General features: G+C 43.4%; 1 protein-coding gene across 2 annotated transcripts in view; it reads left to right on the top strand.

The window, feature by feature from the left end:
* Positions 1-6839: 6839 nt before the first annotated feature.
* Positions 6840-23935, top strand: part of KCTD15 (potassium channel tetramerization domain containing 15) — a 41157-nt gene continuing 24061 nt past the window's right edge. Inside the window, exons 1-3 of one of the 2 annotated variants that reach the window (XM_065733153.1) lie at positions 6840-7730; positions 9075-9159; positions 13356-13531. In XM_065733153.1, the coding sequence (XP_065589225.1) occupies positions 9148-9159; positions 13356-13531 (188 nt within the window). In that variant the 5' untranslated portion in view covers positions 6840-7730; positions 9075-9147. Of the gene's footprint in view, positions 7731-7911; positions 8241-9074; positions 9160-13355; positions 13532-23935 lie in introns of those variants that run through there. The other variant, XM_065733154.1, reaches the window with a different exon arrangement.

Here is a 23935-nt window from a genome sequence, read left to right as displayed (position 1 = left end):
GAATGTTCAAAAATGGACAAAAATATAACTGTGTCATTGTTGCCACAAGTTATTCTAAAAAGGGCAGTGTGCTGGGTCCAGTAGCACCACATCACTTCTATTTCAAACCACATCAAACTAATCAGTTCACAGGTTCCTTCAGAAAGCCCCTCAAAGGCTAATTGCAAAATGAAAGCTGGATTTTAAGATCCAAAATCTACTTCCTTTAATAACTTTTCCAACTGAAAACTTAGACTACAAGGTCAAAAACTGTGGCATTATGATAGAACATCTAAACTAAAGGTTAAAAATATTTAACTTAAAGAGTATTGTTATTCGGAAATTTCCTTCAAATACGTATGTCATGATGAGAAATGTGACTCTCATTTAAGGAGTTTACTCCAACTAGAAGAAAGGCATTCTCTTCTTCTCTTTCTGAGAAGAAACTTATGGCAAAAAAAAAAAAAAAGTGGAATATTCCAGTGTTCAAAGAAATAGATGCACAGATCCATGAAAAATGGTTCCATAGCATATATAGGTCGGATCAGGTACATATGATTTCTACTATTGGGCAATGCTGTTTTTGTATCAGACTTCTGGGGACATCTGTTTTATTAACTTCACATACCTTCACAACATCCAAAGTGATACCACTGATATTAAAAAATTTACAGAGTTGAGATTCTGAAATCTTCCTCTTGCAAAATATTTGTCTCTGTTTTTTTCAAACCCATGGTATAAGTAAAGCAGTGTATGCCCTTGTGTCTGTCTCAAAGGATGCCAGGCAGGAGGAATGAAAGGCTTTGAATATCTGCATAACTGAAATCAGTGAAGCAAAGGAGAAGAGACCATCAGGGAGACTGTTAAGGTCCCTGATTCTCAAGCCCAGTGTAAATTAGAGCCCAGCTGGCAATGGTACTCAGGAGACCATACGCTAGCTGAGGATGGCTGCAGTGCAGCATGTTGCAACCATATGTCTGACATACTGCCTCCTTTCCAAGGGTCTCTGGCATAACAGGATTTGGATAGACTCTGCTCAGCTGGCCAGGTTCAGAGCTCTCATCTTCTTTGTACTAAAACAAAGGCGTCAATGCTGTGGTTAAACTCTTGTATGCAGCAGCACTCAAGTGGGCCACAAAGAGCAGCACTGTGATGCATCATCCTCTTGGTAGAAGTATGTTTCTATTGTGGCATGTAGTGGAAATGCTTCAGCTGAGTCTGCACGTATCACAGGTGGGCAGGGATGACCACTGTGGGGAATAGGATCTGGGTCTGAAAACTGGAGCTGTCATGTGGCAGCACCACAGTGTAAGCAGATCTGAAAGGACAATCATGCAAAACCACTGCCAGTTCCGAGTCTTTCTATGTTGCAGCAATAGGAACACTAGACCGTAACACTGCTAATTCTGCCTTTTCAGACTATTACCAGGAATTAGTTTTGTTTTGAGATGTGTGCTAATTTGCATGTTAGTTTTAGCCCCACAAACTCCAATTCATTCTTCATTTAGTCTAACAGATGAATTTTGTGACCCTGAATTAATTTTTTAGTTTTCTCCTCCCAGTTGTGCTTTTTCTATTAGATATTTTGCAACACAAAAGTGTGCTTCACTCTACTCTTCACATGCTGTTTAATTCATAGTTTCACAGCCTAGGAGTCATTCCCAAGAGAATTTATCTGCCTACTCATCCTGTTGTCTGAGGGTTACAACAGCTTGCACTACCCTTTCGCTTACAGTGGGTCTGAAGCCACAGTGCTTAAGAATATTTTATTCCTTGCCACTGACATCTGACTTTCCTTGGTCTTGCTTAGACTACTCTTTCCCTTTCTGGAATCCATACCTGAAGAATTTGCTCAGTTTTCTTTTTCTTCTACTCTCATGTCCATGTATCATGCTTTTTTGAGCTACTGCTCTCTCAGGTTCTGTTCCAGACACACAAGATTCAGACTTCTCAGTCTGTTATTTGACAAACTATGGCTCTGGGTATGCCTGTGCCCACCTCAGACTCTAAAAACAGAACATAATTTCATCCGAAAGGGACATTATGGCTCTTTTCTTTATTCTCTGTATTCAGTTACATGGCATTTTTGCAGTATAACTTATTCCAGACCTTTGCTGGGAGAAGCAAGGCACACAACCTCCCTTAGAAGTATATTCAGTTAGGAGCTGCCTGGCTGCGCAGGATGTTATACATTGTTCAGCTAAGTCAGCTATCCATATGCAAAAAACAAGCTTTCAGGGACACTGTGTGGATTTGTGACATGCTGTAGAGTACAGTGCATCTCTAAAAACCAATGAATGGATTACACTAAACCATGAAAATGTTTTGTTTTGTTTTTTACCATGACATTTATAATACAGATGCACTTTATTTAACAAGTAGCTAAAAACAAAGGCACAGCAGTTACTTAAACATGTTAAAAACACTCGATAACTGTTCAAGACGACAAATGAGAGAACACTACAAGCTGAGAAACATCATGCTGGAAGCTAACACAGGACATCCAAAGTAAAATTAATTTTAAATCCTAATTTTGGCTTGTAACATTAGGAAGCAAGAAGGGGGGGGGGGGGCAATTTGGTCTTTTCTGTATTTCTTGACCAGCTATTTCATCTTTGCAGACCAACGTAGATGATATTACACTGTTGTCATGAGTTAGATGCAGGATAATGGATAGTCTTAAAAACAGCCCATCTCTATCTAGGCAATAAAATAATGGTTGGTAAATTCACTCAGCAGCAATCGGTTTCTTGAAAACAGTAGAAGAGCATTCAAGGAAAAGAGTGACAAGAGTTGGTGAGTTCCTAAAGATCAGATTTTATTTTCTTCATAGTCATGGTTAGTGCTCCCATGAAATCCCTTTTCTGCCTAGAAATGACAATTTTTTTGTCCTAATTAGCAAACCCTGGGTCAAATTCCTGTTGCAGAACTTGCACTGCATCTGGCTTCAGCTGGGAGATATCTTCAATTCTTCCTTTTTTTATTCATTATATGTCAACTGGCTGAAGCAAGTGTTGATATTTCAAGGTTCTTAATATTTTCCAGTTTCTCACAAGAGAACTAGCTCAACGCATATGTAACATCAGCCTTCCACACCTCTGCTTCTATCTCATTTTAACTGAGGGAGGTGATGGTGCTAGTCACAGGACCCGTGGCGTGACCGCTCAGACGTGTTTCTCCATGTACATCTGTGCTCAGTCTTCTCCCACCAGGAGACATGGCTGACAGCAGTCGTGTCCATAAAACCTCACTGAAGGCAGCAAAATCACATAGGCTCTACTGACAAGAGTCCAACAACTACTTCTGAAGAACCAGTTTCTTACTCAAAACTCCTTCCAGACTATCTCTGTGTCTTAACTGTGACTGAGAAGAATATTAATCTACATATAGATGTAGATCCATTTCTTTTAATGGAATAAAACTCTGATTCTCACTTGCCTGCTTTAAACATTTCATAAAATGTTCTATTTTCTCTCTTATTTAAAATGCCCACTGGAGCATGAGGTGTTTCAAATAAGAGGAGCAGGCAGACTGGACATTTCTTGGTGTACTTTTTGCATCTAGTGGGAATATCAGCCTTAGTGCCATGAAGTCAGAATCAGCCTCAGGTTCACATATGTAACAAGAGAAGTGCTGAAGTCAGACTCAAGCCTCAAGTGAAGACACACGAAGGGAAGGATACGCTCTAATACAGGATGAGGTCTCCCGAATGTCTTCAAAGAGGCACTTCAAGATCCATATGCAAATCTGTATATTGCAGTGCAGAAGAGGTCAATTTTTTTTTCAGTTCATTATACCTTCCTTCTCAGAGCCGATAGAATCCACATCTGACCATTTCCAGATATATTTGGAATATCTTCTTGATAGGAAATTTCTGTTGCTTGAAATTTGCATCTTTTCGTGATCTTGTCACTTTCCATTCTGATAAATATGCGGTGTTATTTTTGGAAAACTCCAAGAGATGGAGGAAAATAAGATGGGTTCTCAATGGATTTCCATTTCATACTATTTTCAGAGTGTATTTTGATCTGTTCATTGAGGAGGACGAAATGAGATAAGGAAAAAAACGACTAAAAAAAGAAAACACGTTAGAGAATGGTTCTGTCCAATTTCATTTTTAAGCATCTGTATAGAATACAAAGAGCTGCTGATTAAAAGAAAAAGTCCGAAGTATTTAATTCAAAGTATTTAATATCTTAATAGACCCATGTAAGGCATTCAGCCAAGAAGTTTTAAAACACCTATGGTAAGTTACAGCTTAGCTCTGTCAGCTGGAATATCCCACAAGCCAGCCCAAGAATCTTCTGTTATAAATTGTGTATTGCTTTGTAAGGAGGATAATAGAGTTTTTGCGAGAATAAGTTATGCTCACTTCTAATAGTATTTCTTCTTTTTTCTTCACTACATACTATTTAGTATTTTCCTTTGTGCACTTCTTAATAGTTGAGCTCTAAGAGAAACTCTGAAAAACAGCATTAGGATTCAAAATAAAGTGGAAGATTTTATTTTCAGGGTCACAAGTAGCATAGTGAGATTTCTCTCTTAAACAATGACACTTAGTATCTCTGTAGTTCTATGAATACTTTTGAAGTGTCATATTAAAACCAATCTCTTGGCCTTCAGGCAAAGAGAAGCAATTAGTCTTGGAGTTGTGAATAAATAAAAATCCATTTATATACCCGTCCTTGACACGTACCTTGCAAATCTTAGAAACTTCATCTAGTGGGAAAAGAAATGTTAAATCACAAACACTGATACTAATCATATTGCAATGTCGCTTCCTAAAACTGTTTAGTTTGTATCAAACTTTCAAGTATTAATTCATATGTATATATTCATACATATTGAAACACAACAACAGAAAGGCGTTCACACACTTGAGTGAGAAGAAAGAAATGAGCGAGTGCGTATAGAGCTCTAACGCATACCTTTATTATCTATCTTCAGCATTAATCCAGGTGAGAAAAACTCAAAGCTCTCAAGTACATTGTTCTTTCTAGATGCTGCAAAAACAATCCCGCACAAGATACCTGCCACGTGTGCACCTCTTTCATCCCAAGTGTGGTTCAGTCTTCGGTCTGCAAACAAACAAATGAAGCAGATCTCTGTTAGCCATGCATGACAGTTAAACGGCACCGGTACCTGTCGCAGCTGTTTTGGGATGAGTCAGAAAACAATTTCTACTTTTTGTTCAGTGCACTGAACTGTTTTTAGGTCTTCTCTTTCGTCTATACTGTGCGACAGTGCAGAAGCATCCTATTTCTCCAATGCTCTACTTGCTGCTCAAGGTTCTCGCATTTATTTTTCGTTTGGCAGAGAGAGGAAGTAAAAATTATGCTGTCAAGTGATCCCTAGCAGACCGTACATCCCTAAAGAAACATCGAGGTCACCGAGCCTCGGCAGATCTCGCCCTCCTCGTGCTCCACTTGTTGAGCAGTGAGAGACGGAAGTGCCGGGGCTGCCGCTCGGCCCGAGGGCAGGTGGGACAGCCGCCTGGGGACGCGCAGCGGCCGCACGTCGGGGCAGAGCTGGCCTCGGGGCCGCGCTTCCCCGGGCGGTGCGCGGAACCGCAGCGCAAAGCCCAGAGGTGGGACCCCGCCGAGGACCGCACCTGCGCCGGTGGGATGGTCAAGGAAAACAAATTTAAGTCTGTTCTGGATGCAAATCTCTCCGCTGACCTAGTTCTCATTCTCCTTTTCATTTCAGAAGCTCAGCTAAAAATCCATAAATTAAGGAAATTAACTGATGGAGCCTCCGGCATCTTTGTAAGCTATTTAAATCTTTAAATTTACAACATCTTCTGCATATATCAAGTAATTGAACTAACTGCAGGGATGTAACTTTAATGAGAAAATTTCCCTCTTCTCCTGTAGTTTGTACTCGAGAAGGAAAAAAAAAAAGGGGGGGGGAGAAAAAAGGAAAAAAAAAAAAGCTACCCTTAGGAGAAAAGTTTCTGTTTATTCCTGCCACGTAAGATAACTACAAAAAACCCGACTTGCAGGGGTCCTGCCCGCCTTCCCCCGTTCCCCGCCGGTCGGAGCGGGCCGGCACCGGCGGGGCAGCCCCGAGCCCCACGGCGCCAAGGGAAGCGCGGGCGGGCGCGGAGAGGAGCGCGGGCCGCCGCAGGGCTGACCTTTCGGGCCGCCGCGCCGCGCCGCGCCGCGCCGCGTTGCGTAACTCTGTGCGCGGCCGCGCTCGGCGGCTAGTAGGCGCTGCAGCCCGCCCGGCCGCGGACACCGGGACGCGCGGCGCCGCTCCGCGGGCGCGCAGCTGCCGGAGCCCTTCCTCTGCGGCGGCCGGCGGCTGCGGGGCGCCGCTCCCCCCGAACTTCTCCCGCGGGGACCGCGCTCCGCGGGGCGCGCGACCCCGCGGGGGCTCGGGGAAACGCGGGGCCACGGGCAGAGCCGCGTCTTCGGCGGAAAGTTGAGGGGCGGGCTTCGCGTTGTTTTAATTTTTATTATTTTTTGTGTGTGTGTGTGTGTGTGTGTGAGGGGGGTGGGGGTGGGGGGTTTCCCTCCCCCTTCCCTTCGGGGTGCGCTGCGCGCCCGCGGAGCCGCCCGCGGATCCCCGCGCCATCGCGCCGCACGCTCTAATTGAAATGGCGCTTTTGGCCGGGGGCGGGCTGCCAGGGCGCTCCGCAATAGCACAATGCATGTCGATAGACGTCATTTGGTTTTAATGGCCTACAGGAAATTTGGCGTTTACAATGCGAGACATTAGCAAAGGGTGAAAGGGAGGGGGAAGCGGGCGGGCGGGCTGGAAATAATTGCGCCCCCCCCCGCCGCCGAGACCCCCCGTCTGCACCCCGCCGGCGCTGGGGCTGCGCCCGGGGGGGAGGGGGGCCGCGGCGTTTTTTTATTATTTATTTTTGAACTTGATGTAGTTTATCAACAAGTGCAGAGTGGGTGCTACCCTAATTGTAACGGAGGAGTCGGGAGATGTGAGAAACGTGCCCTGTGTTACTTATTTGGGAGCTGAAAATTTATGCCTAGTTGAAAACGCCTGGGGAAATATTACATCAGACCAAATGACAATGATTAAAATCAGCTTTTTCCCCCCCTTCCCCTTTTTCCTCCTTCTTCTTTTCAGTAAGCCCGCGGAAGGACGTGACAGCGGCCCGAGCCTCCCCGGCACCGACCCGTTACTGCCGGCGGGGCCGGGCCGGGCCGCGCAGCTCCGCGGGCGGCGCAGGGCTCCGCGGGCTGCGGTGCGGCGCTTCCCGGCCCCATCCATTTCCAGGGCTTGTGTTTTGTTTTCCGGGGGGTGGGGGTGTGAAATAAATCTGGGGACCTCCACTAAAAGCAGGGAAAAATATCCAATTTTCATCGCAAAATTAGCTAGGGCGAGAGCAAAGGGCTGAGCTAATTGTAGCCTAATCCTTTGCCCTGCAGGCGTTTGCAAAGCCCTGAGCAAGAATTCGCTTTTTTTCCTCCTCTTCTCCCTTCCCTCTGTTATTTAGAGACGGGATTATTGCCTTTCTTCTCATAACAGCCTCGGCAGTTTCATTTAAAGGCTTTTTTCCCCCTCACACACACACACATCCGCGCACACACAACATAAATAGAAAGAAGCAGCAAAAACGGAGAGGGGGAGAGCGAGCGAGGAGAGAGAAGCCTTAAAAATAATAATAATCACAGCAGGATCTGAGGAGCAAAGATAGTAATAAAGGCAAAAAAAACCTGAGCCCATCCACACACAAACCCAGCAGAGCCCAAAGCCGAGGGGGGCTCGCGGCTCATCCTGTGCTCAAGGTAAGGAACGCGGCAGCGGCTGCTCCCGCGGCTGCCCGGGCCGGGCCGGAGCGCGCCGCGCCGTGCTGTGCCGTGCCGTGCCGTGCCGCGCTGTGCATTACATTGCGCTGCACCGCGCGGCACGCTCGCGTCTTCTCTCGCTCCCTTTTTTGTTTCCTTTTTTTTTTTTTTTCTCTTTTAAATCTTTTTGGAAAGTGCCTCTTCTTCAAACTAACTCGGCTCCCGGCTCCGGAGGAGAAGCGGCGGAGGGGTGTTTTTTTTTTTTGTTTTTTTTTTTAAAGCTACAGCACCCGCTTTGCTAGCGCCGTGTGTGTGCCTGTACGTGTGTGTGCGTGCGTGCGTGAGTGTGTGTGTGTATGTTTTGTTTTGCTCCGATCCAGCATGGGCAGCGCCGGCGGAGCCCCGCGGCCCGGGGTGCCCGCGCTGCCGCCCCGGCCCCGGCTCTGAAGACGGCCCGGCCCCGGCCCCGGCGCGGCGGAGGCAGCGCAGCCCGCTCCGCGCTCTCGCAGGGTACACGCGGAGCCGCGGGGGTCGGGCGGGCGGCGCGGGGTGCGCGGCCGGGGCGCGGGGGTGGCGGCGGGGCGGCTCGGCACAAAGGGAAGGCGGGCGACAATGGGAGCGCCGCGTATGGAAAGCACGGGCGGGCTGTGAATGAAACTCTGGCGCCAGTGAGAGTGGAAGGCTCGGGTTGGGGCAGACTTCAAACCACTCTAGGCTATAGTTTGCATTTCTGCTCCTGCATGCGATGTGGCACACTTCTGCAAAATTCATACATTAGCCTGGCTAACGCTCAGCTCCATTGGCTGCACCGAAATTGGATACGGTCGGGGTTACAGGGTTTTTTTTTTGCCCTCGCGTTCATCTAAGACATCTCCTTTCTTGTTATGAGGGAATAAGTAAAGGACGCCATGTTGTGCCTTTTTTTTTTTTTGGCTGAATGTTACCTTTGGGCACGCCGCGCGTTTCAGAGCAATAGGCAGAAGTTGGAGGGCGGCTGCGGCGCTCCGCGGTGGTTCCCCTGACCAGCAGCGGGGAGAGGCGTGGGGTGACGTGAAGCCGCGCTGATAGAGCGGCGGCCGCCACAGCGGGCGGGGGTGGGGAGGGAAAAAAGCCTCTGCTTCTTTTTCCTTTTTTTTTTTTTTTTTTTTTTTGTTGCTGTTGCGAGGAGAGCTCCGCGGGGAGCCCCCACTCCCCCCCGCAAAAGTTTTGGGCACGATCCACTCTGTCACTCGGGACAGCGGTGCGTGAGGCAGCGCGGAGGTGTGTGCAAATGTTGACGGACTTTAAATTTTGGAGCCATCCAGTGCGAGGTTTCAAATAACCCCATCCCTTCTTTGTCTCTAGGCTCGCTTCTCAGCGTAACCAATTGTCTCCGAGTGGCTCTGGAGGCAGACCCGAGCGGTCGCCGTGCGTGTTTATGGAGACAAAGGTAATGCCCGGCCCGGGGCTCTGCCCCCGGCTCCGCGGGGCCGCGGGGCTGGGGCCGCTCCCGCAGCTGCTCGGCCCGGAGCGCTGCGACGGGGCCGCTCCGGCGGTGGGGCCGGGCCGCGGGCGGGCCCCAGCCTCCTCGGAGCCGGGCGGAGCGGAGCGGCCGCAGCGCCCGTCGGCGGGCGTCGGTCCTGCTGCGGGCGGGGCGCGGGGCGCGACCCGCGGGGCCCCGCAGGCGCCCGGGCGGAGCGAGCGGGGGCTGGCGGCTCCTGGAACCTGCGGTGCTCATTTCACGTCTCGAATGCGCATGAAGGAATTAAGCTGCACGAGTGAATAACAGCATTAGTTTCAATTAATTTTTATCCTGGCAACAATAAACTTTAGAAACAAAGCGCTTTTACATCCGCAATTAGTCTTGCTTCCCATCTGTAGTCTTTTAAGTGCCTGCTCCGCGATTTAACTTTGTCCCTCCTTCAGAGCTGCCTCCTTTTCCGCTCTCCCCCCTTTTTTCTCCTTATCCCTTCCAGGCTGCCGCTCGCTTCTCCTGCAACCTTTCACCTCCCCTGTCCCTATCTGTCTGCTCTGCTCTCTGCAGTTTATTTCTACTGTATTTTCCCAACATCAGCAGCAGTATTGGTTACCATGGCCCCGGGCTATGTGCAGAGGTGGGAAAGCTTCATCCGCCCAAAAGTTCTTACACTTTTGAAGTCTTTCTTTTAGTAGGATCTGAAATGTATCATCTAGAGTGTGTATTAAATGAACAGTATTCCTGAAGGCTTTAGAGCAAGAAAGGCAACACCCTGGAAAATTCTGCAGTCTTTCAGCATTCTCTGCCCTAGGGTTATAGCCCTGGGCACGGAGCTGAATGGAGCTCTTACAACTGCCTTCTGTTTACCTTTTATGGTTAAAATAACAGCTTAGCAAAGAAGCAACTTCATGGAGAAACGATTCAGTGAAATCATCTCAAGCTGTAGCAGCATAGCTAGTTTAATCACCCCTAGAGAGCTGAACAACTGTGAGCACAATGGGACACAAAATCATTTTGTGTGTAAATGAGCATGGCATTGTGATTATTTCACTTTGCATGGGCAAATAGTTTTTACAAGCAGTACTTATGCAGTTAGCTCAGAAAGGCAGAAAAAGATAAGCTGGCTCTGAAAGATCTTGGTGTGCAATGTTTGAAAAACTAAATATTCAGATAATTTGGGAATCGGGCTCTATTGATTTTGCCTTCAGCAGGTTCCTGTGTTACTTATTAGAGCAGGGTTATTGCCTGTGCCACTAGTTGGGATGCTGTATCCTGGTGTAGGCAACTAAAGAACAAGGATTATTTTACACGGCTTAATAAATGAATTTTGTTAGTGTTCCTGCAATATTTACCCTTAAGGTTTTAATTTTCACATCAGTATTAGAAAATATGTGCATAAAGACTTTCACTGGATAAATACATTTAGGATTTTGCTTTGTGCATAAAATAAGTGCATTATTCAGTGTGATGAATTTTATCTGCATTCTACGTAAAGGAGAGGAAGGAATCATTAGAAACAGTGTTACGGTACCTTGAGAAATAGGAGTATTTATTTTTTGGAGCACTGGAAGAGTTTTCAGTGTCCTTACACCCAACAATTACACCCTCCTGATAACCTGCTCATAGGAAATGATCGAACTCCACAACTCTAATAAACACGTTGGGTTCATTTTTAATACGAATCCTCTCCAAGCAAGGGAAAAGCCCATGTTCGAATTCCCTTTCTCCCCTCCTCCCCCACAGAGCCGGTAGCATCCTCAGTAAGTGTGAAAAGCCATAAAAGTTTGAGAACTATTTTAGCTTTTCAGTGATTTTCTATAATTAAGTGTTTTTTCAACACATGCTCTAGCTGAGAGATGCCAAAAGCAGAGGATTGTTCAAAAGGTCCCTCCAGTGAATAGTATAAATTAAATATCTACTGTGTGAGTATGGCCTCACTGAGAATCTCAGACTTTTTACAGATCAAGGAATTTACTGGTATACTAACATTAAACAAAATCCTAAGATAGCAGCAGTGCTTAAATATGCACAAATAGATTCGGATCACTTGATCTTTAGCTATCTGTGCATATTTTAAAATTGAAGTCTGTATTTCAGGACAAATGGTTAAATGCAAGACTCGTTTACAGAGGACTGGAAACCCTTTGATTTCATTTGGAAATTGTAACAAGGGGTGTAGATGAGCCCTAATTAGGCACTTGTTTTGTGAAATTGTGTAAGATGTGTTTCTAAGGCAGCTCTGTGCTGTGCGAGGTCTGTACCTTTATCATTAGTGATAATAGTTAGGGTCTGAACAAAGACAGGGTTGACATTCAGCCTGTGTCTCCTGACCCTTTCATTTAAGTGAGGGAGCACAGACTGAACATGAGTTTGCAGTGCTCTTTGGTAAGGAAGAAAAATCTTTGTGTTGGCAGACAGATGAGGCACCCACAGACTGGTAAACAGAGCGCTAAAATCCTGCAGGTACTTACATACTAAGTTGCTTTTGAAAGTTAGTTCTTTTATTTATGCTATACAACGTATTTACTAAAGCTTGCCCACAACAGGCTCTTGTGGGAAACAAGAAAGCAGCATCTTGAGTCATGAAAGGATTCAATCACTTTCCTTGAAGGTGGTGCTGTAGTAAAAATGTTAATGCCCAATTTCACATCGACTGACACAGAAGTCCTAGGACAGAGCTGGCATTTGCTTCGTGCTCAGTCCATTCTACCTCCGAAGAGAAAAGGATGTGGATTCATAATGGGGTGATGTATTGCTGTGCTTTAGATGCAGGAAATCCTTAGGAGCTAAACTAGATAAATGCAGTTAATGGAGACATTATGATGACTTTATGAAGCTGTCCAGATGTATTAAAATTTTTCAGTTCCTTTCTATATAGCTCAGATTTGGATTTTTAAAAAGAATGTTTCTAACTGCATGTTCATTGAGTGTCATAGCCAGGCTCCTTGTGGAAAATGTTTACTGCTAAGAGAAAGATGAGACCAGCCTTAGATTTCTAGGAAACATTATCAAAGTAATGTGGGAGAAATGGGAATTCACTTTGTAATGCTGTATTAAAAGTGCTTATCAGATAGAAGGGAGAGTCTGGGTGTTTGGTAGCATGCTTGCAAAACAAATACCAAGAAAATTAGATTATATTCAGAAATATCTTCAGCTATAATGTTATACATATGTTGTTTTACCCATAAGGGGGAGAATGAATGGACATTTTCTAAAACTTACAGCAGTTTCTTTTTTTTTGTTTGACGTGTATATTATCTGTACTGATTTAACCAAAATTAGCTCTGAGACACGTTTCATGCACAATAAGCTGTGCTTTTCTTATTGAAGAGAACTGAGGAATTTTCTCTTGCTTTGCTCATCCTTTCCATTTCTAAGACATACGAGTGCTTTTTGCTTTGCGTATCAGCTGAAGATTTTTTACTCAATTCAGTAATTTTGCTAATTTTCAAATGTTTTTAGTGAAGTAGCCATTAGGTGGATGTTTAATTTGTGATTTCACATGCCAGACTGTGTAGTAATCTCTAACGCTTCTTGTCATGAAAACACAGGTCAGTTTATGTATTTATATATCTTTCTGTTTTCATTGCTTCCAGGTATTGCATTCAGTCTGAAAGCTTATTAGTTCTTTGTATCTAATATTAAGGCTTAACTAAAAATTATCAATTTATTTTGCAATTATTGAAAATAGGACACAAAATTGATCTTAGTTTGATATGAAATTTACTACATGTATAAACTAAGTGCCTTAGGTACTGAGGAAGTCACTAATTTAGAAGTGTCTCGTTACTGAGACAAACTTGCAAAACCCCCTGAATCCCAATTCACAAATTGGTTATTCGTTTGTCAGGGGATATTTCACATCTAACACATAAGCCCGCGACCTTTAATTAGAATTTTGCAGTTTGTTTTATGCCCCTTGAGGCTGACACCTTGAAAAATTTTTTTCTTGATTTCTTATTGCTAATAAGCATCTTTCCCTTCCCCTCTGGTACTTTAAAGAAAATGATGCAAATACACTTAATTACAGTGGTGGCAATAATTTGTTAGCTGAATATGTGATCAGGCAGATGCAAAAATGATCTGATTAGATCTGTGATCACACTGAAAATAAAGGTAACGCACTGCTACGTTTAAGATAAACTGTTCTTTTTGTCCTCCGTTTCCAGGAGGGAAGAAGCATGTCCCGTCTGTCTCTAACACGGTCCCCGGTTTCTCCTCTGGCTGCTCAAGGAATTCCTCTCCCAGCTCAGCTCACCAAGTCCAACGCTCCTGTGCACATCGATGTAGGAGGACACATGTACACCAGCAGCCTGGCTACCCTGACCAAGTACCCGGACTCCAGGTAAGACCTCTGTGTTTGCAGACACTCTGCCTCATTCTGCTCATTGCATGGAAATACGCATGTATCTGTGCGGAATATTTTGTTGTGAAATACCATTTATTATATATTCTCTACTTATGAATAATTCAGTTTCCGATTTATATGTTAACTTCACTGGCATTGTATAGGAAAAAATGCCTGTACAATTTCTGTAATATTTAAGGGAGTCTATTCATTTTCTCTCTCAGTGTCCAGCACTGTACTGCTACTTGTGAAGCACCTGTTGGTGTGCTGGTCCTGGATTATTTCCAACTGTACCTAGCAACTTATTCCTTTCAGATTTAGGGAAAAAAAAATACTGTTTTTCCCCCCTTCTTTTTAGAAAACAGAGCAGTTCAGTTACACTGGGACTGACAGATGCTTTTGTTGTCCAACAGAAATCCTGAAGTCAGGCACAGCTTGGTGCCTCTGTGGCAGCAGGCATGTCCTGTGGGCAGTGGTCAGCATACCCACTCCGTGCGCTTGCTGCCACACATTAGATTGGGTTTGCGTGGTTTAGAGTGGCTGATTACCACTGAACATGTTAATGACAAGTCTGGCAAAAAGGATTCAGTTTTGGCCAGTGTTACCACAGAGGAAACTCCAGATATGTCAAACTATGAACTGAGGTGGCATGAAAATATTGTATGTGTAACATAGTTTCTTTGTTACTTGCCCAGGTACCAGTCCTGTGGGATACTGGGCAGCATCAGACCTGTAATGGCAGTGTGGAAGGGATTACAGTTTTCAGGGTTAAAATATTTTCATTGCAGTAGTACCTGATTTTGATTCACAGTTATTGATCACTGAAAACGATTCATCTTTTTGTCGTTCCGACTGTTTATGCTTCGGAAGGATAAATGCCTTGTATGCAACCATCAGAAAGTGTAGATGTGGAGTTTCAGGGCACCTTTCAGACTGCTTAAAAGAGGCACTATGGACTCAAAAGTGATCCAGAGCTCAAGCCAGCAATTTATCAGAGATTTTGCTGCCCACATGGCCAATATTTCTATAAAGGGAAGGACTTTCTGTTTTCTTTATTGACAACCAGTGTGAAGCTCTAGATTTATTTAAAGATTTCTTTTTTAAAAGAACTAGCTTTTTGGCACAGATTTGTCAGGTTCCCAAGAAATAAATTACATTTATGGAGATACCTTGATATGTTTCTGATGTCCTAAAGCATAGGGCCGTGCTCTCATACCAAGGAGAGGTAGTTGCTGTGTTGTCTATGGAAAAAAGATGATTACTAATATGCCTGTATCTTGGAGTTAGACTGAAACCATATATATATATTTTCAGAACAGTTGCCATTTAATGTTTGTGTGGTACTTTAATCATACAGAAGTCTGTTCAGTGGGGAGAGATTTATAACAGAGAAGCAGACAAATGCTTCATAGTATAAAAATACAAAGAAGATTCAGCAGTTGTGATGGAATAGTACATCTGTTTCCATGTTTTAAAATATCACTGCCGACACTATTTTTAAAATATGCCCCATATCAGACTTGCTTAATAAAAGCTTCTGTTATGTAAATTTTGGGAGAATATACATAAATTCATATATTTTGTATAAAGAGAACAGAGTACTCGTTTAAAATCTTTCTCCCATTTGCTAAAATACCAGAAGTATATTCCTCAAGGTTTTGTAGTTCTATTTAAGTTAAAAATACAAAATTGTGACTGACCAAAGCTCTCGTGTTGCCAGATGTTTTGCTGTGTATTGTATGTTGCTCACATTGAAGTATTATCTCATAAGGCTTGAATGCTTTTTCAGCTGCTCAAACTTCAGTTCCTGCAGGAATAAGAGCTTCAAGAGCTTGAACTGAAAATCAGAAGGATTAAATAGTAACCACGTATATTTTTGTAGCAAAACATAACTCCTCACCACCACCTATGTAGGTTGCAGTGCTACATACATTATGGATGGAGAGGTCACTTTGTTTCAAATCAAATCTTTGTTGTTGTGGGTGTTTTCTTCTTTGTAATTTGGCTTTCTGCAGCAGCATCCTGTAGACTTGGTTGGTTACGCCCCCATTGAGCCTGCCCTACTCTCATGCCCAGTTAAATCAAAATAAAACTTGCAGTTATTTCAGTGGGGACGATAGGAGCTCCTGGTGGTGCTTCACTGCCTCTGTGTGATTCTTCCACAAGGCACAGACTGCCATTGCATTGCTCTGGATGAGAGAGGCATCTCTTGTAGATGCAAGAGGAAGCTTTTCTGGGTGAGACAGCTGGAAAGAATGCCAGAGCACTGCTAAGTTATGCTCATATGATGATGTGCATGGCCACATATGGAGGCATAGCCATACTCATCCACATGCAGAGTTTCCTGGATTATTTTGGACAGCATATTAAACTCTTGGTTTGAGCATGAGCGTATAAGCTTCAAATCCAAGAAATTAAACAAATTTGTAGCTTCTGTTTCAGGGAAATATGTAAGCATATGCTGAAATGCTTTGCTAAATCTTAGCTTGTGTCACATAAAATATAATTTGCACTCACTAAAAGTGAAAGCTTTGGGAATAACCTTCCTGTTTGTGTTACAACCTCTATTTCTTTTTCTGTGTTCCAAAATCCCAAATAGGCTTTTAGCTTGTAATATATACAGCACATGCATGTCTAAGGACATGTATATAAATGTGATCATACACAGAGACATCACTTGCTAATGGGAAATAGAAAAAAAATACTTGAATCATGTTTATATTTCAACAGTATTTGAAGGAGGCCCAATCCTGTTAGGTCCTAAATGAACTTGGTTCATGTTGACTTCAGTGGGAGGGAAGAGCTCTCAGCAGCTTGCCAGATCAGGCCCAGCAGGAGCAAGTATAGGTATGACCAGTTCCTGCCTATACCTGCTCTCCAGTCACCCCTCTGGTATGACATAAATTACACCTGACAGCAGGCAGCGTGATACATTTCTTATTGTAATTTGTTAGGATTGACTGTGCTCAGCCCACTCACTTTCTTTGCTTGTCTGATCCCACGTTATGTGGTTAGCCCTAATTCATGGAAACAAAGGATGTGATTCTGGGAGTCTTACTCACATGAGGGAGTAGCTGTCAGTGTGAAGCTGGAGAACTGATTTTGCATTACAGTGATCTCAGAGTTGTTTTGGAGCAACTTTGATGAAGTCTTTGATGTTGTTTGTACTAGTGGAGCTGCTGAGAGAAGAGAATTTGCCCATTGATTAGATTTGCATAAGCAAAGGGTGCCAGATTAGGCATTAAAGGTGGTAGACGCCCTCTTTCCAGTAAATTTTTATGGGCTACATAACTTCTCTAAAGAAGAGAACACTGGAGCAGCACACAACTGTGTGGCAAAAGGGAAGGGTTAAACAGCCACTGTCAAGGACAATTTCCAAACTAGATGTGCTCATCTTGGTCTTTACTCTTACAAGTCTTACCAGTTGGCTTTTTAAATGAAACACCTTATTTGTAAGTTAGCTGGATTTTCAGAGGGTGAAAGGCAATGGGAAAAAGAAACAAGCAAAAGATATTGTGAGCAGCAACAACATAAAGACAGCATAATAGTCACAGAGATGATTTCAGAAGTAATAGCATTAATTCCTCTTCCTATAGCTAGTTGAAGCTGCTATTCTTGTAAACCTGAAATTGACATGCAAGTTAACAGGGGTTCATGGAGGCTGACACTGACTTACCTGCATCAAAGGCTCCCTTTCTGTAGCTTATTTTCAGTAAGTTTTTCCACCAAAACTGCCAGCTCTGATAGTTGTGAGCTACAGGTATGTAAAGGCAAGGAAAAAATCCTCTGAATACTCTAACCATCCATATCTTATTTCTAAAGTAACCAGCTAAACAGTCAAATTATTCAACTTTGAGAGCATTTCCTCTAGAAATTCCATTAATGCTTTCACCCACAGGACCTCTAAAAGCAGACCCTTCACACACTGACACTTGAATATGGATTTATATGACAGATTGTAAAGGCTGCAAAGACTCCAGCACATCTATAAAGTGAGCTGCAAATTGTATTTATTCAAGGGAATGTTATAGATCTTAAAAAAACCCAAAAATAAAAAACAACCAGAAATTCAAGCTCTTAATGTGCAGACTGGAACAGTCAAAGATGCTGCCAAATGATCCGGTCTTACTCCCACTGAGTTCAGTGACAGATACCTCATCGGCTTTAAGTGGGAAAGAACTAAAAGTCCCAAATGCCCCTATACCACAGCAAGCCCACACTTCGCCATTTCACTGAAAATTTTGATGATTTTAAAGTTGTTAGAAAGCAGAATGAGATTTTTTAAATTAGAAGCCTGCTCTTTTTATGGCCGTGTTTAACATTTATCTTAGATAATTGCTGTGAGCTCTTTGTGAGTTGTTCAGCTATAAAGGGTGAATACATTTACCTTACATTCTTGGTTAATTAGTATTTGTTGTGTAACCCGCTGTTAAAAATAAGTATGTTCTTCTGTTTGAAACAAAGTTATAAGAGGTCACACTTTTAGAAGCATTGGTCACTTGCAAGAAGCGAGCAGATATTGTAACTGAAGCAGAGGTTTCCTGGTGGGAGCCGTGTGGTCACACAGACCCAGAGGAGCTTCCCCAACACCAACTGGCCACCCAAGGTGGTTGGGACCTGCCAAACTGGACCTGTCTGCCCTCAGCCTTTACTCCTTCTGGTTAAGCAAAAGCACCCACCTTTTATAAAGTTTTCTTACCTCTTTAGGAAAGCAGAACTTGTTGGCTCTGCGGCCCAAGGCAGTGCTAACTTGCACCTTCTGACCTTGGGTCACCTTGGCTTCATCTCTCACTTCTCTGAAGGCTGTGTCCTCCAGGGGAAGCCAGTACAAGCTTTTCTTCACTGTTTCTGAAAGTAATGACATGACTGTAGCTGTTATGAGGCACAGTAGAATTTTCCATTTTTCCCTGCCTTATTTTCCTCTGAACCCATGATCTTTTGAGGAGAATTTACACAGGAGTCCCCTAAAGTTTCTGACATTTTCTTCTCAAAGCAAACTCTCAATTATTTTATACATCCACACTTGGACAAGTTCTCCTATCAAGCATGTTCTTCTGAGCAGCTGCCCAGTAGGTCACCTAGATTCCCATTTTGCTGGAACTCGGCACCAACACCCAAGATCTTTTCTCCCCACCCCTCTGCACTCACACCAGGCTGGACTGAGTTCCAGGATGGTATGCTTGTCCAAGTTTAAGCACTCCCCTGTTGTCTCTGCCAGACCATGACTGCTGGCACCCCATAGCCAGATACAGATAAACTCAAACACATCCATTACTGAGATCTTGAAGACAGACTTTCTACTATATCCTTTACACTAAGAATTTCCTGCTAGGTACTGCTCTTCCTGGGAGGAAGCAGGGAAATTCTTAACTCAGATGTGTTCAGTGTATATCCTTCTCCAGACTTAGCACATGTTAGAGCATGAAGGATCAATCCATTGTTACCACCACTGATATGCTAATTTCTCATCAGATCTGTGGAGTCTTGATGTTATTGCAAGAAAACAATGCCAATTAGCAGATTCTGTCTCTTACCACATACCAGCAAACGGGTGTAAATCAGTTCTTAAACAAACCCTTGGCCAGGAAGTTAAGACCAAATTTGTTCATAAACAGAGTTTGATTATGGCCTCTAAAACACAGTGCATTTGAGCTTAGGGTTGCAGTTTGGAGCAAAACAGCTGCGGTCCACTCACTCTCTTTTGGCCCTGTGTTATTGCTTGCATCACTGCTAACCTAAGTGTTTCCAAAACCCCTCGATGCCAATTCCATACCATGCTCACCACAGCTCACTCACCTGGTGTGTGTACAGCATGTCATCCCTCTTCAAAATCTCTGCAGATCTGCTTAGCGATGCTCTTTTAGCACAATGTGTGCCTGCCATGGAACATTACACCCTCAGTAAGGTACTGCTCTTCCCAGTGAGGTTGTTTGTGGGGTGGCAGGAGGCTCAAGCATAACCAGGCTAAAAAGCACTGTCTATTACCCAGAAGGCAAAGAGTTTCTGAACTGGCGCCTACAGCCCAAATACAGGAAGAGCTCTACAAAACACACCTGCATGTGAGCTGCAGCACAAAGCTCATTAATTTTAATAGATATTGTGAACTTGAAGCATAGATGGACTTTAAAGGAAAACACCTGAAGAGGTTGGAGTGTTTTCCTGCTCTCCTGATGCTCAGAAGCTGTAGAGCCTAGGTATGGCACGAGCACAGCGGTTGTGGCACACCAGCATTAGGGAGGTGAGCCTGCCAGGGGCCCCCGAGCTCTGCTGCAGAAGACAGCAAGGAAAGGAACAGAAAAGCAGAGATTTCAGCTATGCATAGAGCCTTTTCTGAATCAACATAAGAATTTTCATGGAGATTAAAATCATTTTCTGTTTCATTTAAATAATAATGATAATAATCATTTATTAATACAATATAAATATAATAATATAATCATATTAAAAATATAATAATAATAATCATCATCATCTGTTTCATTCTCCTGCAATTAACATATAAATCTTGAGAGTTTTTCCTCATTTAGTTGCTAACTGAGCAAATCTTTGGTTTCCAAGAGAATTCTGACCAGCAAAAAATCCTTAAAGAGATCATTCCTGTATCCTATCATCCCTCTCCCCCCAGTCTGCTTCTAAATCTGTGGGTGCTATGCTTACCTGAGTGGGAGCTGGAACAAGCAAAGAACTCTTATTTCCAGACTGCTGAATCAAATAATGTAACGTGAACCAAGCACTCCCCGTTTGCACAGCGAAGCATAGCTGTTTTGTAAGGGTCCTGTGTGGCTGCAGTCACACATGTCCACGCAGCGCTCTCGGGAATGGCAGGTAGAGGTGGAAAACCCTTCATCCTCCTGGCTGGGCTGGTTGGAGCTACTGCAGCAGCCATATCAGCAGGACCAGGTCTGGGAGCAGCAAGGCATTGCCTGGCTAAAGGAGTTGCACAGCACGTGGCCTCCATGTTTAAATCTCTGTAATGGGGAAGTAATTACAGCTGGGGATAATGACCTAGATACCCCATCTCTACCTGCTACTGGAGGGAAAGATCCTAGAATCAGAGTCTGCCTTGAAAAATTGAGCAGAGCTCATGGAAATAGCACACCAAAAACAAGTTTCCCTGTGTTAACCAAGGATGTTGCTGAAGTTCTGGTGTGATGGCTTTGGTGGTAAAGAATAACAAGCCCTGTAATGTAACTTTTCAGTCCAGTGACTGTGGGAGATGGGAGTGAAGGAATTTGTATGGAAACTGATTCTTCAGACCTGTCTGTGTCCATCTCTCCAGGTTCTCTGACTAACTGGCATGTAGGGAGCCACAACAGAGCTGAGCTGTCTGCTGTGATAAAGGTGTTTACTCCTTACTGGACTTCATAAATGCTGCCTTGCCCAGCACAGCTGCTGCCTGGGGACTGCCCACTGGCTCTGGTGAGGGAAGCAGAGCTTATCCTTTGGGAGCACAAATCTTACTGTAATTGGGTGCAGAGATTGGGGCCTGTCAATGAATGAATTATTAGTATGTTTACCTGGAATATTTGATGAAATGTATGAGGCAGTGTTACACAGCTAGTCTCTGATGAATACTTTCAGAAACTGTTATTTCTCTGTATACGTTATATATTATAGTGTGAGTTGTGTGGAGTTCTAGGCACAAATATGTGTTACAGCACCTGGAAATGGGCAGATTGAGCTACTTTTGGAGAGAAGACGATAGCAAACCATACTCATCTACCTTACAGAAATGAAATGATAACTGTGTTGCTAAGCCCAGCGCAGGCTGCTCCAAAAGCCTGAAGTTTAGAAAATTCCACATTCCTGATCTAGATATTACCTTGTTTGTCTTGGCATGTCAAAAGGGAAGAGAGCAGAGGTGTTCTCTACCCAATCTGTCCATCCAGGCTGTGGCCAGGGGGATGTCACTTGTGGCCTTTGACAGGGCTGCTGTGTCTCTGATACCTTCAGTGCAAACTCAGCTGACCTTGTCTCGTTTTTTGCTCTTCTCTTTGTTCTCCTTCAACAATAACACGATTGTCACTGGGCTGAGTTTAGCCCATTAGTAATTCCTTTTAACTCCTTCCTGTTTGCAATGAGTTAAAAATCAGTCTAGTTTATTAGAACTCACACAGAGAACCCAGAAGATAGGGAGGCCAGTAATTCAACATTTTCTTGCTTTAGTGCTCTATATTTATAGCAGTTTCTGAGGTTAGTTGGTTAAGTCCTTTGTCATTTTTTAAAATTCCTTCTTTTGCTTACCACTCACCTCTAACCTGCCAGGACACTTCAGTGCCAGTAGCACAATTAAAGTGTTTTTCAGCAGTCATTTTCAGAGCACTCACATGAAACATGAAAAGCATTAGCAGTGTGGTTTGAGAAACCACTCCCATAGGATGCTATGGAAGCAACCTGTCTCCTCCTTTTATGTGCTGCTAGTGGAGGTTATTTTCCTGCTGATGAACATGGTGTGAAATGCTGCATCTTTGCCCAGTTTCACAGTTGTAGTAGCTTTACACTTAAAACAAAGGGGAATCCTGTAAGGTAAATAACTCCCAATGATGGTACTCCACAAAGGGATAGTATAGAGGATGGTATATTTTAAGTAGTTCTATATAAACAGTATACAGATAATACAAAAGAGAAGATGGCTCACCTTTATGATGACAAGGCTCACAGGGGACTCCACGTGGGAGGAATCTCCAAGAAGAGATCCTTCCCTGGTGGTGGTCAGCCCTTAAATGGGGTTTGAGAGAGGTGGAACCAGGCTCCACCCCTTCCACTCACACAGGTATATCACCTTCACCTGTGCCCCCATGGCTGACTCGGTACTCACCTCAGGTGGCCAATCAGTGGTTCAGGCTGTGATTCAGCAGTTCCCATACAATCCCCTTTTTTTGATTTATTTTTGAATGCTGTGCAACCAGAACATACATCACATGGAGAGAACTTACATTAAGATGTAGATTTAATAACTTTGTGATGAAAATTCTGTCTTGAGGTCACAGCAAACCACTGCAAAAGATGAGTTACCTCTCCATATTTGCTCTTTGAGTACACATCACTGGTGTTTATCTTGTGATTTATAAATTTTTGCATTCTAAAGACCCTGCAATGGCAAGTAGACCTGATCTCCTTAGGGGGATATTTCACAAGCTACTTAGGAAGTTTATAAAAAAGAGTCCCTAGATTATGAAGCAAGGGTTATCTGTTTTGTAAGGAACACGTTATGAAATGAATTTGTCTTTAGGCCTTATTTAATTATTTTAATGATCCCACTGGTGGTTGTTGTAGGTGTCGTTCTGTGTATATATTGTGACCTACATGCTTGTGATCATTTATGAAATCCAAGATTTAAAAATACATTGGACCTTATTAATTCATTGCCTACTATCACTGAAATAAATGGAGGTGGTTTGGATATTAGTACATTGGACCAAATCTCTCTTTAAGTAAAGTCAATCAGAGTTTTGCTGTAAGCTTAAATGAAAACAAAATAAGTCCTGTTCTTTTAGAAAACTGCCCTAAAGAATCCTTGGTGTAACTCTGTTCACTTCTATGAGTGACACCAGGAATGTATATTGATGTGTAGACAGGAATTTGTCAAAGACATCTGAAGGTGTAAAATCAACAGGCAGGTGAGCACAGAAGAGTCCTGCCCTTACAGGGAGGTGCATGTGCCTTTCCTGGTCAGATGGCCTTTGCAAAAAGATGACTTCACTGGTTTTGAAGGAGGTACTCCAAATTTGTACCTGTTCAATTAAAAGTCGAATTAATCTACTCATGGGTTAATAAAGTCTTTAAGAGCAAAGTGCATATTTAAATAGAAGAAATATGTAGGCACGCAAACAGAGGATTCATTTCTGAAAGCATAGAGGCGGCTAGATCTCCCAAGCGCTCAGTAACAACGTGATACAGAGCATGCTAAGCTGTAACTAACACAGGTTGTGCCCTAAACTACTGCTAGCTACATCAATTTTGCCAAGTTTCTTTGTTACATGAATGTAACAAATTGATTAATTTGCTTAGTCCTTGCAGCACATCAGCTTGCTCCATTGTGCTATACTGTCATTAAATGCAATCTGCTGAGTGAGAAAGGGTAAGTATTGACACTCTCACCCCTGGTATAACTTCACTGATACAGTTACCCAGAGTGGTGGCTCTTCTAACCTGATTTTGTAGCTAGAAGAAGCTGAAGAGCTAGAAATAAGCTCCACAGTTATAAACTCCTATCTCCATGCTCTATCCACCAAGTTACCTACTCTTCCAACTCATCTGCTGTGATTAGCATACATTTTAATCTTCTGGTACTTAAAAATAATATGCAGGTAAACATTTTAGGGTTTTGTATTTTGGTATTTTTGCTGTTGTTTTTACCTAATTTGCTCCTGGTCGAATCTGCTAGGAGGGCTGGCTTCT

Source organism: Cyrtonyx montezumae, unplaced genomic scaffold (genome assembly GCF_038088225.1).
Source record: "Cyrtonyx montezumae isolate F1298 unplaced genomic scaffold, pur_monq_1.0 scaffold_17, whole genome shotgun sequence".
NCBI classification, from domain to species: Eukaryota; Metazoa; Chordata; class Aves; order Galliformes; family Odontophoridae; genus Cyrtonyx; species Cyrtonyx montezumae.
Note: the sequence above shows the minus strand (reverse complement) of the source record. Positions and strands in the feature narration are given on the sequence as shown.